Source organism: Staurois parvus, unplaced genomic scaffold (assembly GCF_062004578.1).
Source record: "Staurois parvus isolate SC_StPar_1 unplaced genomic scaffold, SC_StPar_1.0 ptg001298l, whole genome shotgun sequence".
Classification (NCBI taxonomy): Eukaryota; Metazoa; Chordata; class Amphibia; order Anura; family Ranidae; genus Staurois; species Staurois parvus.
The window spans coordinates 152,541-169,249 of NW_028319094.1; the positions used below are offsets into that span (position 1 = coordinate 152,541).

At 47.7% G+C, this 16,709-nt stretch overlaps 1 protein-coding gene across 1 annotated transcript in view; it reads right to left on the reverse strand.

The window, feature by feature from the left end:
* SPG11 (SPG11 vesicle trafficking associated, spatacsin) overlaps positions 1 to 16,482 on the reverse strand; it is a 162,486-nt gene extending 146,004 nt beyond the window's left edge. The window contains exons 1-2 of the mRNA XM_089660972.1: positions 16,361 to 16,482; positions 7,587 to 7,787 (exon numbers count right to left, since the gene is read on the reverse strand). Of these exons, the coding sequence (XP_089517098.1) occupies positions 7,587 to 7,780 (194 nt within the window). The 5' untranslated portion in view covers positions 7,781 to 7,787; positions 16,361 to 16,482. The remainder of the gene's footprint in view (positions 1 to 7,586; positions 7,788 to 16,360) is intronic.
* Positions 16,483 to 16,709: the final 227 nt, after the last annotated feature.

A 16,709-nucleotide genomic window follows, 5' to 3' on the forward strand; every position in this document is an offset into this window, starting at 1 on the left:
CTTGCGGCTGAGCCTTACAGCGGAGTTGCGGTACTTTTTTCCGGCATGGTAACGTGTCGGCGGGTCATTGAGGTGGAGATTGGAAGGTGTATGGTCTTGGACGTCCTTGTGAAGGGGCAGGAGCTAAGGCTCATTAACATCTATGGTCCCCAGTCTACGTGGGGTAGGAAATGCCTCTTTACAAAGATTAAGCCTTTCCTTTTTACGTCCCGGCAAGTTGTCTTTGGAGGAGACTTTAATACTGTCACTAGGCTTAAGGACAGGAAGGGCTCCATTGACAGGCTGGAGTATGACAGCGTTTTTTTAAATGCGATAGTTAGGGAAGCAGGTCTGGAGGACGCCTTAATTAAGCGCAGCCCAGACAGCACGGGATTCACGTTTAGGCGAGGTAGAAGTGAGAGTAGAATAGATAGGTTTTTTTTAAAGGGGGACTCCGCTTTCTCGGCACCTGAGTGTCAGGCGGTGGAGTTTTCCGACCACCTTTTGTTAACTGTGATTTTGAATGCCTCAGATACACCGCTGAAGGGAAGGGGTGTCTGGAGGATGAATTCGGCTCTGCTGGAGGACGAAGAGGTGAGACGATCCTTTGAGGAGTTTCTTCAGGCTCAGGAGACCATCCTGGATTTCTGCGGCAGTAAGTCGGAATGGTGGGAGCTTACCAAAGTGCGGATTGGCAGGTTTTTCAAGGCCCTAGGTAAGAGGAAACAACTTGAGAAATACATTGCCTATCAGCAGTTACGGAGAAAGCTTGACCGCCTTGTCTCAGAGGGTGGAGATTCTGGGGCAATCTCAGAGGTTAAGCTTCTCTTGAAGAAGTATCAGTATGATCGGCATGCCTCTTTGGTTCTGGAGAGGGACTACGGGAAGTACCATTCACCCGACCCTTACCAGAATTGTAAACGGAGCATAGCAATTAAGACGATCAGCGGCCTGAGGGATAGTACAGGATCCCTGACGAAATCCAGGTCAGGGATCTTGGAGGTTTCAAGGGCTTTTTTTGAGGGTCTTTTGAAAGAGAAGCACCTTGACCGGGCAAGGATGTCAAGCTTCCTGGACTCTACACCAGGTTTGGAGAATAACACCCCGCCCACAAGTTTGACAAGTGAGATCACAGCTGAAGAGGTTGCCAAAGCGATAGACAGTCTGGCCATTAAAAAGACACCGGGGCCAGATGGGTTGACAGCAGAGTTTTTTAAGACTTTTAAATCTAGCTTGGCACCTCACCTAGCGGAGGTGTTTAACTGCTGTCTGGATGAGGGTTCGCTCCCTCCCTCCATGAGGAAGTCAGCTGTGATCTTGCTGTCAAAAGGTAAGGACCCTACGATGATTGAGAATTGGCGCCCCATTAGCCTGCTCAATGTCGATAGAAAGATCCTGGCCAAGATCCTTTTCTGGCGCTTGTCGTCAGTGGCAGACGGTCTACTTTCGCAGCAGCAGCACTGTTCGGTCCAGGGCAGGAGTACTTTTTCAGCGGTGTTAGCTGTCCGGGAGGCTCTGGAGCGGTGCAGGGCTGATGGCTGTGGGAAGTACTTGCTGGCATTGGATCAAGCTAAGGCTTTTGATCGGGTCGACCACAAGTACCTCTGGCATCTCCTTGACAGGTATGGCCTGGAGGGGAGGTTCATTGGATGGCTTCAGGCTTTGTACGGAGGGGCTGAGAGCTTCATGTTGATCAATGGTTGGATTGGGCGGCCCTTTGAGGTCGGCTCGGGGGTGCGCCAGGGGTGTCCGCTGAGCCCTCTGCTCTATGCCTTTGCCATCGACCCCTTCATTAGAAGGCTAGATGGCGGGGTGTTGGGCGGGGTGCCGGTGGGCACTACTGGTGAGCCACCTTTGAGGGTCGTGGCTTATGCCGATGATGTATCTGTATTCATCTCTGGGACCGGTGAGGCGCAGGAGGTGGTCTCGGTGATGGAGCAGTATGCAGAGGCATCAGGCTCCAAGATTAATCATGACAAGTGTGAAGTTTTCTGGATGGGCAGGGAAGGTGAAGGCTTCGAGCTTCCGGATGCCTTCCCTGAGCCCCGACAGAAGGTAAAAGTGCTAGGCATCGAATTTGGCCCTGATGACTACAGCAAAACAAATTGGGAGTCCAGGTTGGCAGATGCTGATGTTAAAGTGAGATGCTGGAAGGGGTGGCGGCTGTCCCTAAGGGAAAGGGTTGACCTAATCAAGACTTACTTGGTCCCTGTTTTCTTATACGTCAGTTTCGTTTGTCTCTTGCCAGAGTCTCTCTACACGAGGGTTTACAGCTGCTTCTTCCAGCTATTATGGGGGAACAGACTGAACCTTGTGAGGCGGGATGTGACTTATCGATCCAGGCGGGAGGGTGGCCTAGGTATGGTCAACCCAGTTGTTTTCTTCTCTCTGATGTTTATTAAACATAATCTTGGTAGCATGTTAAAAGAGAGACCGCCTGCATGGGTAGGCCTTTTCCAAGTCTGGTTTAAGCCTTTTCTGAACTGTTGGGAGAGAGGCGGGCCAGTGAGAAGCTTGAGAGTCAGGCATGGTAAGCTCCCGGCTTATGTCGCTCCGTGCTTGAAGATACTGAGGCGGTGGTGTGTGACTGCGGAAGAGGTGAGATCACTCCCTGGGAGACTCCTGAGGGAGAGGGTCGTGGCCTCTGCGTTTCATGCACCATTGGCCTTGAAGGATTGCCCGGGCCATATTTTGCGGGAGGGGCTACGTTTGATAAATGTGGAAAGGATTCCCTTGAAGTTTAGGGACCAGGCCTGGCTTGCGTTCCACGGCAGGCTCTATGTGAGGGGAAACCTGAAGTACCGTTCTCTGGATAACCGTGGTTGTCCGAGGACGGAGTGTGGGGGTGAGGTGGAATCTATGGACCACTTCTTGCTTCAGTGTCCCTTCAACATAGAGGTGTATAAAGAGGTGGGGAGGGCTCCAGACATCCCCTTCCTACACTGCATGTCTTATGCAGAGTGGGTATATGGGGCATTGGAAAGTCATACTGGTTTTGATTTGAACACTCTTTTTCTAGTTTGTCTAGTGACCCGTTACTACACATGGAATGCACGGTGTCAGGTTTCCATTCGGCAGAAAGTCCTTCCTGTTCAGGTGGTGGTGTGTGACATCCTTGGTGAGGTTGGGAAAATTCGGGGTCTAGAGAAAGACAGGTTGCGGCAGAGGACCTGGATAGAGGCGTGGAGGAACATCAGGCCTGTAGCTGCAATCTGTTGATCTCTTGGTGAGGTTGCTTTCCTGTTTTTCCTCTTCATTCACTCCCCTAGATTTTGCTAAGAAGTCTTTTTGAAGAAAGGCTATGTGTACCTGAAGGTCTAGGTTCCTTAGCTTTGGTTGAGTAGACAAGTAGTGTTTTTTTTAAAGCCATAAAGGCTGTTGTTGTTTAGAGGAAGTTGCTTCCCCTACAAGTGGAGGATGAATTTAATGCTTGATAAGTGGGCCATAAAGGTCTTGGTGATGTTTTTTTACTTTTTACTTTTTTTTTTTTCTGCTTCTTACCTGCCCAGTTAGTAAAGCCATACAGGCCGTTATTATTCAGTAGAAAGCATATATCTGATTTAGGGAGATGTGTCCTGTTCTTGTTTTTGTTTATGTTTCCAGTTTATTGAATACTGTATGTATTTATTTATTTTTTGTATTTTTGTATAAAATGAAAGCTGGTTGCAAGATTTTATTTCAATAAAATATTTCCAGCTATCCTACAGCTTGAACCCCGGCGTTAATCACTCTTTCACTGTCCACACCCCCCCACACCAGACACACCACAAAAGGTAGCTGGCCACCATCCAACAGTTTATCTACAGAACGGTCTGCTGGGACACCCAACACACTCAGATCTCCATCTGGCAGATCTGCTACCTTTACAATCTGCCAACACGCAGTGCAATTGCATACAGATTGGCAATGAGCTTGACCGAGCGTTTAAAGGCACTAAAATACAATGCAATCTAATTTCTCCGGAGATATGAGCCCGAGCTTAAATACCCAGAAGTCACTTATTAATTTTAGGATTTAATATCCCGAAAGTGGGCAGTGCATAAAATATGTACAAAGTATAAAACGTTACAAAAAATACAAGAAGACACACATAGGCTTTTGACTGTAAAATAAAAGGGAGTAAAACTTTACCAAGATCTATCTAGCGACTGGAGCAAGTCAGAAAAAGTCCGTAATCCGTTAGTCGATCGACCAGCTGCATACGAATCACCATGTCCCAATATCCGGGTACTCAATTTATGGGGATATGGACATAGGCGGGACATTAGTCCTCGGCCAATTGACCCTGGGGGGTGTTCCTGTCCCCGCCCACAGGATGTTCTGCGTGCCGAACTGCCCAAGGTCAATCGGACCAAGACCGGCTTGAATCATGAAGTCGGGGATTGGATTTCAGACACCAGCGCATCAGTCCGATCGCGACAGTACCAATCACTGTTCGGCTGTCGCAATCCAGCGCCACCTAACCATTTCCTGCATTTTCCTGGCATTTTACCTAAGCCATAACTACGGTATTATATGTTGATGTGACCCACAGAGTGCCCCATCAGAAGGAAGTATTTTCATCTCTCTGCAACTAATATTTTAGCTTTTATGAGAAATGAAAACATACTCCTTTGATGTATGTATATTCTTTTAGAGCTCCCAATGTCAGGGAGAGAGATCAGAGCCCCCCTGGTATCATAAAGCTGAAATGTCTGCGTTTCTCTTTTAAACTTCAGGAAGATGGCAGTCTGATTACATATAGGTGACAAAATCTTATTGGCACTTAGGTGTCACATCCAGAGGAAGCTGGAAGTCTTTTCAGATGTTAATTGGTGACCATTTGTGTCTGAGTACCTCTGACTGAATATTTCTTTAATGACAAGGCATGCAACTACATTTAGGATTACATATTGCTACAGGTCACATCTTATCTACTCAAATCTGTACATTCACGTCACATTTATGTCACAGGCGTGAAGGGGTTAAAGACTGGCAAAGTACTGTCCCGGCTGAAACCAGCGCTGGACTTCTGGACTGGGAAGTATCTGCTTATTAAAAGTCAGCAGCTACAGTATTTGTAGCAGCTGACTTTTAACTTTTTTTTTTTACATGACCGTAGTTCCTCTTTCATATCAACATCTGGTGGACATACCCTTTGTATGCTTTTTCTCTATTTTAAAAGAAAAGTAACTGAAGAAGCATGAAGCTAGCTTAGAAACACCAACCAGTTACAAGGAATTCTGCCATGTTTTTTGTTACAGGGAATGACTTGTACCTGTTTCATTAGACTGCTTATCTGAAAGCAAGACCACCTATGTGGCAAATGAGGATTAATGTTGATAAATGTAAGGTTCTGCACTTGGGGGCTAAGAATATGCATGCATCATACATACTAGGGGGGTACAACTGGGGGAGTCAATGGTGGAGAAGCATCTGGGGGGGGTCAATGGTGAAGAAGGATCTGGGGGAGGGGGGGGGGTCAATGGTGGAGAAGGATCTGGGGGGAGTCAATGGTGGAGAAGGATCTGGGGGGAGTCAATGGTGGAGAAGGATCTGGAGGGAGTCAATGGTGAAGAAGGATCGGGGGGGGGGTTAATGGTGGAGAAGGATCTGGGGGGAGTCAATGGTGGAGAAGGATCTGGGGGGAGTCAATGGTGGAGAAGGATTTGGGGGTTCTGGTAGATCTCAAGTATTAGGAGAGGTATAGACTCCAGAGAGAGAGATGTTACCCGCCCCCCCAGTACAAATCCTTAGTAATACCTCATCTGGAATATGCAGTTCAGTTTTGGGCTCCAATTCACAAACAGAACATTGGGGAACTGGAGAAAGTACAGAGAAGGGAAACCAAACTGATAAGAGGCATGGAGGAGATCAGCTATGAGGAAAGATTAGAGGAACTGAATTTACTCTCTCTGGAGAAGAGGAGATTAAGGGGGGATATGATCTCCATTTAGAATACATAAGGGGGGATATGATCTCCATGTATATTACATAAGGGGGGGATATGATCTCCATGTATAATACATAAGGGGGGATATGATCACCATGTATAATACATAAGGGGGGGGGGGATATGATCTCCATGTATAATACATAAGGGGGGATATGATCTCCATGTATAATACATAAGGGGGGGATATGATCTCCATGTATAATACATAAGGGGAGGATATGATCTCCATGTATAATACATAAGGGGGGATATGATCTCCATGTATAATACATAAGGGGGGGATATGATCTCCATGTATAATACATAAGGGGGGATATGATCTCCATGTATAATACATAAGGGGGATATGATCTCCATGTATAATACATAAGGGGGGATATGATCTCCATGTATAATACATAAGGGGGGGATATGATCTCCATGTATAATACATAAGGGGGGGATATGATCTCCATGTATAATACATAAGGGGAGGATATGATCTCCATGTATAATACATAAGGGGGGATATGATCTCCATGTATAATACATAAGGGGGATATGATCACCATGTATAATACATAAGGGGGGATATGATCTCCATGTATAATACATAAGGGGGGATATGATCACCATGTATAATACATAAGGGGGGATATGATCTCCATGTATAATACATAAGGGGGGATATGATCTCCATGTATAATACATAAGGGGGATATGATCTCCATGTATAATACATAAGGGGGATATGATCTCCATGTATAATACATAAGGGGGGATATGATCTCCATGTATAATACATAAGGGGGGATATGATCTCCATGTATAATACATAAGGGGGGATATGATCTCCATGTATAATACATAAGGGGGATATGATCTCCATGTATAATACATAAGGGGGGATATGATCTCCATGTATAATACATAAGGGGGGGATATGATCTCCATGTATAATACATAAGGGGGGGGGGGTATGATCTCCATGTATAATACATAAGGGGGATATGATCTCCATGTATAATACATAAGGGGGGATATGATCTCCATGTATAATACATAAGGGGCGGATATGATCTCCATGTATAATACATAAGGGGGGATATGATCTCCATGTATAATACATAAGGGGGGATATGATCTCCATGTATAATACATCAGTGGTTCATATAGTGAACTCGGTGTAGTTATCCCCCCTGAGGTCATCACAGAGGACAAGGGGGCGCTCTTTACGTCTGGAGGAAAAGAAATGTAATCTCCAAACACGGAAAGGCTTCTTCACAGTAAGAGCTGTGAGAATGTGGAATAGACTCCCCCAAGAGTTGGTTGTGACCAGCTCAGTGGATTGCTGTAGGAAAGTCCTGGATTCTTTCTTGGATACACAGAATATAACTGGATATAACATTTATAGGGAAAGTTGATCCAGGGAATATCCGATTGCCTCTCGGGGGATCAGGAAGGAATTTTTCCCCTGCAGGAGCAGATTGGATCGTGCTTTGCTGGGTTTTTTGCCTTCCTCTGGATCCACTGTGGGTGTAGGATTATAACTTTTTTTTTATGGTTATACTGGATGACTTTTGTCTTTTTTCAGCCAGACTAACTATGTAACTATGTAAGACACTTCATTAATGTATTGTTCCTGATCTTATATAACATCAGCCCCTATGAAAAGAATAGAAAAGTCTCTTACTGTACGAAGGGTCCATTAAGATGTGTATGAATGCCCTGAGGTGTCCCAGTGGTAAATACGGTGAGGTGTAGACTGCCTTGTGGCAGAAGGCTGCATAGGGTGAGATTTTTGTGCCTAAGCAACGTAACTCTTGATGGAGGTTCCGGCCAATCCTTCAGAGTTATTCCAGGATCCAGGAGGACGCGGAGTTCCATGTTACAGCTGCAATAACAATGTAAAAAAGTGTCAATGAAATAGTGTTTCCTACATTGTTCACCAACTGATTGTTCCTTGTGTAACCACATGCTCTTCTACCATAATCGATGTTCTTTAACCACTTCCAGTCCAGACGCTTCCCCCCCCCTTCCAGTCCAGACGCTTCCCCCCCCCCTTCCAGTCCAGACGCTTCCCCCCCCTTCCAGTCCAGACGCTTTCCCCCCTTCCAGTCCGGACGCTTTCCCCCCTTCCAGTCCGGACACTTTCCCCCCCTTCCAGTCCGGACACTTTCCCCCCCTTCCAGTCCGGACACTTTCCCCCCCTTCCAGTCCAGACACTTTCCCCCCCTTCCAGTCCAGACACTTTCCCCCCCTTCCAGTCCAGACACTTTCCCCCCCTTCCAGTCCAGACACTTTCCCCCCCTTCCAGTCCGGACACTTTCACCCCCTTCCAGTCCGGACACTTCCCCCCCTTCCAGTCCGGACACTTTCCCCCCCTTCCAGTCCAGACACTTCCCCCCCCCTTCCAGTCCGGACACTTTCCCCCCACCTTCCAGTCCGGACACTTTCACCCCCCTTCCAGTACGGACACTTTCTCCCCCTTCCAGTCCCAGACACTCCCCCCCCCCCCCCACCAGTCCGGACACTTTCACCCCCTTCCAATCTGGACACATCCCCCCCCTTCCAGTCCCAGACACTTTCACCTTCTTCCAGTCCGGACAATTTCACCCCCTTCCAGTCCCGGACACTTTCTCCCCCTTCCAGTCCCAGACACTTTCACCCCCTTCCAGTCCGGACACTTTCACCCCCTTCCGTTGTTAGGGTGGAACATGTAACATGTTCCCATAACTGCAGCCGTGCCCCCCCCCTCTCTCTGACAGATAACACGGGGAGAAGTTTCCCATATTATCTGTCAAGTTTGAAAACAGTGCGGCAGCGGAGGGCTCCGCCCACATGGGTGCATCATTCATTCACGGACTTACATGAATGAATGAACTGCAAGACCCGACACCCTTAGCAGCTTTGGGCTTGTAGTTTTCAATGAACTACCATGGTGGCGCTGTGGAGCTCTGTGGTAGTTCATTGAAGCTTCCGGTCAGAATATCTGCTTGACCATACATCCCCTACACCCCCTGTACATCCCCTACACCCCCTGTACATCCCCTACACCCCCTGTACATCCCCCTACGCCCCCTGTACATCCCCCTACGCCCCCTGTACATCCCGTACACCTCCTGTACATCCCCCTACACCCCGTATATCCCCTACACCCCATACATCCCGTACACCCCCTGTACATCCCCTACACCCCCTGTACACCGTCTACACCCCGTATATCCCCTACACCCCATACATCCCGTACAGCTCCTGTACATCCCCTACACCCCCTGTACACCGTCTACACCCCGTATATCCCCTACACCCCATACATCCCTTACACCTCCTGTACATCCCCTACACCCCGTATATCCCCTACACCCCATACATCTCATACACCCTGTACACCCCATAAATCCCGTACACCCCCTAAATATCCCGTACACCCCGTACACTCCATACAATCATACACCCCATACATCCCGTACACCCCTGTTCACCCCATACATCCCATATACCCAATACATCCCGTACACCTCCTGTACATCCCCTACACCCCCTGTACACCCCCTACACCCCGTATATCCCCTACACCCCATACATCCCGTACACCCCCTAAATATCCCGTACACCCCATACACCTCCTGTACACCCCATACATCCCGTACACCCCATACATCCCGTACACCCCATGCATCCCGTACACCCCATGCATCCCGTACACCCCATGCATCCCGTACACCCCATACATCCCGTACATCTCATGCATCCCGTACACCCCATACATCCTGTACACCCCTGTTCACCCCATACATCCCATATACCTCATACATCCCGTACACCCCATACATCCCGTACACCCCATACACCCCTGTTCACCCCATACATCCCATATACCCCGTACATCCCGTACACCCCATACATCCCATATACCCCGTACATCCCGTACACCCCATACATCCCATACACCCCGTACATCTCATACATCCCGTACACCCCATACATCCCATACACCCCATACACCCCATACATCCCGTACACCCCTGTTCACCCCATACATCCTGTACATCCCATACATGCCGTACACCCCATACGTCCCGTACACCCCATACATCCCGTACACCCCATACGTCCCGTACACCCCATACATCCCGTACACCCATACATCCCGTACACCCCATACGTCCCGTACATCCCGTACACCCATACATCCCCATACAGCAAGCAGATATTCTAACAGGTCTGCAGGACACCTGCATGGCATCAGCAATCTAATGATCGCTGGTGCAATGCTTTCCAGGCTCCTGTAGACAAAAATAATAAATGCACTTTTTTTTACCTGCAAAAAAGTATCTGAAGCAGAATATCTGCTTGACTGTACACCCCGTACATCCCCTACACCCTGTATATCCCCTACACCCTGTATATCCCCTACACCCCGTACATCCCCTACACCCTGTATATCTCCTACACCCCGTACATCCCCTACACGCCGTATATCCCCTACGCCCCATACATCCCATGCACCCCATGAAACCCCGTACAGTCCTTACATCGTATACACCCCCGTACAGCCCCTACACCCTGTACATCCCCTACATCTCCTGCACCCTGTACCCTGTACATCCCCTTCACCCCGTACATCCCCTACACCCCATACAACCTGTACATCCCCTGCACCCCATACATCCTCTACACTCCGTACACCCCCTGCATCCCGTACATCCCTTACACCCTGTACATCTCCTACACACTGTACATCCCCTAAACCCAGTACATCCCCTAAATCCCCTACACCCCGTACATCCCTTACACCCCATACATCCCTTACACCCCGTACATCCCATACACCCCCGTACAGCAAGCAGATATTCTGACAGGTCTTAAGGAGACCTGCATGGCATCAGTGATCTAACGATCGCTGGTGCAATGCTTTCCAGGCTCCTTTGGACAAAAATAATAAAGACACATTCTTTTACCTACAAAAAAGTGCAATTATTATTTTTGTCTAAAAGGTGAACTTATCCTTTAATGAGCCCTACAAAGATCTTCCCCTATCAGCCGGATCTCTCCCCAGCAGGCATTATATTCTCTCCTTTACAAAATACTGAATTATTTATCATGCCTCCCATGTCAGTCTATGACTGGTGAGAAGTGTGCACTCAGCTGATGTGTGTAATCTGAGCAGAGCACCAGCAAGCTGACGTGTTTCCCGTAATCAGCTGACTCAAAAGATCATCATCCCAAATCACTGGCAGAATCGAGCAATCCCCATGTCATGTCCACTGGTGGCCTATAGGGATGCACCGAAACTTCGGCCTCCGAAACATATCGTTTGATATGTCGGCAAAAGGAAAAAGTGAGCCGCCCCAATCAGGGGCTGATTGTCTATTTGGCCGTGTTTTTTGGGGGGCTGTGTGTACTGCTGATGGGGGACGGCGGTGGAGAAAGGCAGGAGTATACAGTGAGGGAGCCGTGTATACAGAGAGGCTCCCTCACTTGCCGCCCCTAAATGTCACTGCTGGTTTTTAAATGCAATTACCGCCTTTTTTTCCCTTCACTGTAGCTCTGAGAAGGAACTGTCATTTGCCCCACAGCTAAAGTAAACAAAGGGGCGGAGTCACTAGGTGACCCCGCCCCTTTGCTTACTTCAGCGGCGGGGTGAATGACAGCTCCCTCACTTGCCGCCGCTAAATGTCGCTGCTGGTTTTAAATGCAATTACTGCCTTTTTTTCCCCTTCACTGTAGCTCCGAGAAGGAGCTGTCATTCGCCCCGCCGCTAGAGTAAACAAAGAGGCGGGGGTCACTGGGTGATGTCACTGGGTAACCCCACCCCTTTGTTTACTTTAGCAGCTGGGCGAATGACAGCTCCTTCTCGGAGCTACAGTGAAGGGGAAAAAAAGGCGGTAATTGCATTAAAAACCAGCGACATTTAGCGGCGGCAAGTGAGGGAGCTGTCATTAGCCCTGCCGCTGAAGTAAACAAAGGGGCGGAGTCACTGGGTGACCCCGCCCCTTTGTTTACTTTAGCGGTGGGGCGAAGGACAGCTCCTTCTCAGAGCTACAGTGAAGGGAAAAAAAGGCGGTAATTGCATTTAAAAACCAGCAGCGGCAAGTGAGGGAGCTGTTATTCGCCCCACCACTAAAGTAAACAAAGGAGCGGGGCCACCCAGTGACCCCGCCCCTTTATTTACTTTAGCCGCGGGGCGAATGACAGCTCCTCCTCGGAGCTATAGTGAAGGGAAAAAAAAATGCGGTAATTGCATTAAAAACCAGCAGCGACATTTAAGGGCAGCAAGTGAGGGAGCAGTCATTCGCCCCGCCGCTAAAATAAACAAAGGGGCGGGGTCACCCAGTGACCCCCGCCCCTTTGTTTACTTTAGCCGTGGAGCGAATAACAGCTCCTTCTCGGAGCTACAGTGAAGGGAAAAAAAGGCGGTAATTGCATTTAAAAACCAGCAGCGACATTTAGTGGCTGCAAGTGAGGGAGCCTCTCTGTATACACTGCTCCTCCCCCATTCCCTCCTTGCACACACTGCCCCACCTATAAAGAGGACCTGTCACTCAAATGCTATCACACAGGAGACTATTGGTCCCCTAGGTGATAGCAATAAAATAAGTAAAAAAAAAATAAAATAAAAACACACATTAAAGCGGAGGTTTTCCCAAATCAGCCAATTTAACCACTTGCTGCATGTAGGACGCCATATGACGTCATCGGGTTTCGGTGGAGATATCTGGATGGTGCTTGCAGCTACAGGCATCATCCAGATATCTTTTTTTTTTTCAGCTGGCGATTCCCTCTTGTGTAAAAGCCGTCCTAGTGGCTCATTAGCTGCTGGATTGCTTTTGCAGATGACGGGAGGAGATGCCCCCCCCCTCTCCCGTACGATCGGGGAGCAGGAGAACCATTCCGCCAGTGGCACCAATCTACCATAGAGACTGCCAAGGAGCAGATGGTCCCCAGCCGCCTCTATGACCCTGGGAGGCAGGAAGTGACGTCATGACGTCACTTCCAGCACTGGCAGATGTAAAGCAAAGATCAATAATTTTTTTTGTTTTTTTGAAATCTCATGCTTTCCAGCATAAAGGAGACGTTTGGGGTCTTCTAGAATTCTCCATAAAGAGGACCTGTCATGCCTTATTCCTATTACAAGGATTGTTCTATGACCCTGGGAGGTCAGGAATGACGTCATGGCGTCACTTCCGGCACTGGCAGATGTACAAACTGCCTTTTTTTTTTTTGCTGAAAAGCAGAGATCGATTTTTTTTTTTTTTAATATCATGCTTTCCAGCATAAAGGAGACTTTTTGGGTTTTATAGATCTCTCCATAAAGAGGACCTGTCATGACTTATTCCTATTACAAGGTATGTTCTATGACCCTGGGAGGCCAGGAGTGATGTCATGACGTCACTTCCAGCATTGGCAGATGTAAACGCTGCAATTTTTTTTTGGGCTGGAAAGCAGAGATCGTTTTTTTTTTAATATTATACTTTCCAGCATAAAGGAGACTTTTTGGGTCTTCTAGATCTCTCCATAAAGAGGACCTGTCATGCCTTATTCCTATTACAAGGAATGTTCTGTGACCCTGGGAGGCCAGGAGTGACGTCATAACGTCACTCTCAGCACTGGCAGATGTAACTGCCTTTTTTTTTGCTGGAAAGCAGAGATCGATATTTTGATTCTTTTATCTAGTGCTTTCCAGCATAAAGAAGAAGTTTGGGGTCTTCTAGATCTCTCCATGAAGAGGGCCTGTCATGCCTTATTCCTATTGCAAGGGATGTTCTATGACCCTGGAAGGCCAGGAGTGATGTCATGACGTCACTTCCAGCATTGGCAGATGTAAACACTGCCATTTTTTTTTTGGCTGGAAAGCAGAGATCAATTTTTTTTTTTATCTCATGCTTTCCAGCATAAAGAAGACATTTGGGGTCTTCAAGATCTCTCCATAAAGAGGACCTGTCACTCCTTATTCCTATTACAAGGGAGATTCTATGACCCTGGGAGTCATGACGTCACTTCTGGAACTGGCAATTGTAAACACTACCATTTTTATTTGCTGGAAAGCAGAGATCGATGTTTTGATCTCAAGCTTTCCAGCATAAAGAAGAAGTGTGGGGTCTTCTAGATCTCTCCATAAAGAGGACCTGTCATGCCTTATTTATATTACAAGGGATGTTTACATTTCTTGCAATAGGAACAAAAGAGATAAAAAAAAAAAAAGAAGAAATAAACGGTGTAAAAATAAAATATAAAACAAAAAAAATAAACATATGTAGGCTGTGCCCCTCATATGTAAATGGCGTTTGAGCCACACATGTGAGGTATCGCTATAAACGTTATAGCGAGAGCAATAATTCTAGCGCCAGACCTCCTCTGTAACTGTAAACTGGTAACCCGTAAAAATGTTTAAACCAAGCTTTCTTTAAGTATTGTGGTTTGGCACCATTCCACGAGCGTGCGCAGTTTTAAAGTGTGACATGTTGGGTATCTATTTACTCGGCGTAACATCCTCTTTCATTATGTTATGAATCATGTTTTTTTGCATTGAAATTCTTTTTTCCCAGAAAAAATGGGTTTTAAAAAAAATTGCTGCGCAAATACCATGTGACCTTAAATAAAAAAATCACTACGATCTCCATTTTATTCTCTAGGGTCTCTTCTAATATATATATATATATATATATAGATAGACATATATATATATATACACACAGGTGTACCTTGCTTTATGAATTTAATTAGTTCTGTGGGACTTTTTCGTTTTGCGAAAAATTCATAACCCGAAACGCGGTTTCCCATAGGAATTCATTGAAAACCAATCCATTCCGGAGGTCAGAAAAAAGTAAAAAAAAAAAAGTCTTTTATCTGTTCAAAACTCTTTATAAAGTGTACTTTAAGCACCTCCCGCCCGCCATATAAGGAAACGACGGGCACAAGGTGGTTCTCTCGTTCTCCCACTCTAACCGTGCGCGTGCGGCTCCGGGGGCACACAGCGGTCCATGTGATCAGCGGTGTCCAATCACAGCTGATCTCATGTAAATAAGGAAATGCCGGTTATCGGTATTTCTCTCCTCACGAGCTGTCACACTGACAGAGGAGAGGAGAGCCGGTAATCGGCATTCATCAGAGGGGGACATGTGCACTGATCATCAGTGTAGCCCCAGAAGTGCCACCTGTCAGTGCTCATCAATGCCACCTGTCAGTTCCTACCAGTGCACATCAATGCCACATATCAGTGCCCATCTGAGCTGCCTTTCAGTGCCAGTCAGTGCCACCTATCAGTGTGCATCAGTGCCGCCTATCAGTGCCATATATGTGTGCTGCCTTTCAGTGCCCATCAGTGATGCCTGTCAGTGCCCATCAGTGCCACCTACCAGTGCCTCCTCATCAGTGCAGCCTATCAGTGCCCATCACTGCAGCCTCATTAGCGCACATCAGTAAAGGAGAAAAATCACTTATTTACAAAATTTTACAACAAAAACTAAGAAAAAAACATTTTTTTTTCACAATTTTCAGTGTTTTTGGTTTATTTAGCAAAAAATAAAACCCACGAGGTGAATAAATACCACCAAAAGAAAGCTCTATCTGTCTCAAAAAAATGATAAAAATTTTATATTTGTACAGTGTTGCATGACTGCGCAATTGTCATTCAAAGTGCGACAGCGCTGAAAGCTGGAAATTGGCCTGGACAGGAAGGGGGTAGAAGTGCCCTGTAGGCAGGAAGGGGGTAGAAGTGCCCGGGAGGCGGGAAGGGGGTAGAAGTGCCCTGTAGGCAGGAAGGAGGTAGAAGTGCCCTGTAGGCAGGAAGGGGGTAGAAGTGTCCGGTAGGCAGGAAGGGGGTAGAAGTGCCCGGTAGGCAGGAAGGGGGTAGAAGTGCCCGGGAGGCGGGAAGGGGGTAGAAGTGCCCTGTAGGCAGGAAGGGGGTAGAAGTGCCCGGTAGGCAGGAAGGGGGTTACAGTACCCGGTAGGCAGGAAGGGGGTTACAGTGCCCGGTAGGCAGGAAGGGGGTTACAGTACCCGGTAGGCGAGGGGTTAAAGGCATAAATACTGTACAGGGACATGATTTAAACAAAAATTCAGAACTGAACTGAAAACCAATTAATCCATTCGTACTGCGAAAATAATTCATAAACTGAGGCGTGATTTGCAATGGATTTTCATTCATAACCGCGGCACGCCTGCGTATTTATATATATGTTTGAGGGTTCTGAGTAATTTTCTAACAAAAAAAATTTTTTTACAAATACCAGAATTGGCCCGGTAGGCAAGTGCTTGAAGGGGCCGAAAAAACATGATAACCCCTATATTGATCCCCTTCATGCTGGTAATTCATACATCGGATCACATCGTCCGATTTGGTGGAGAACGATTCTGTGTATGGTGACAGCAGGGGAGCCCCTCACGCAGAGGACCTGAGGGGGCCACTCTCCTTCCTCCTCCTATAACTCCGCCCCATTTGCCTTCCCCCTGCCACATTACCGCCGGCTTCACCCGCGACCTCCTGTTTGTTTACACTTCTCCCCGCGCTCCGCTGGGCGCCGCCATCTTGCCCGCAAGTCACATGACCGCGCCCTCTTTTTTCCCCGAGTCATGTGAGGAGTGAGGTCAGGCGGAGAGGCGCACGCGGTTGGTCGGGCGCATAAGCGGTGGGCGGGGTCGGGGATGGAGCTGCTGTCCGGGCTGCTGGCTGCTCTCCGCGGGGGATCCAGAGGACGAGGCCGGGTCATGGAAGAGCGAGCCCTGGAGGTGTACGGTGAGAGCCGGGATGGGGGGCAAGGGCGGAGCTTCCCAAACCGCTGGGACACGTGACTGGGCACAGGACCCCCCT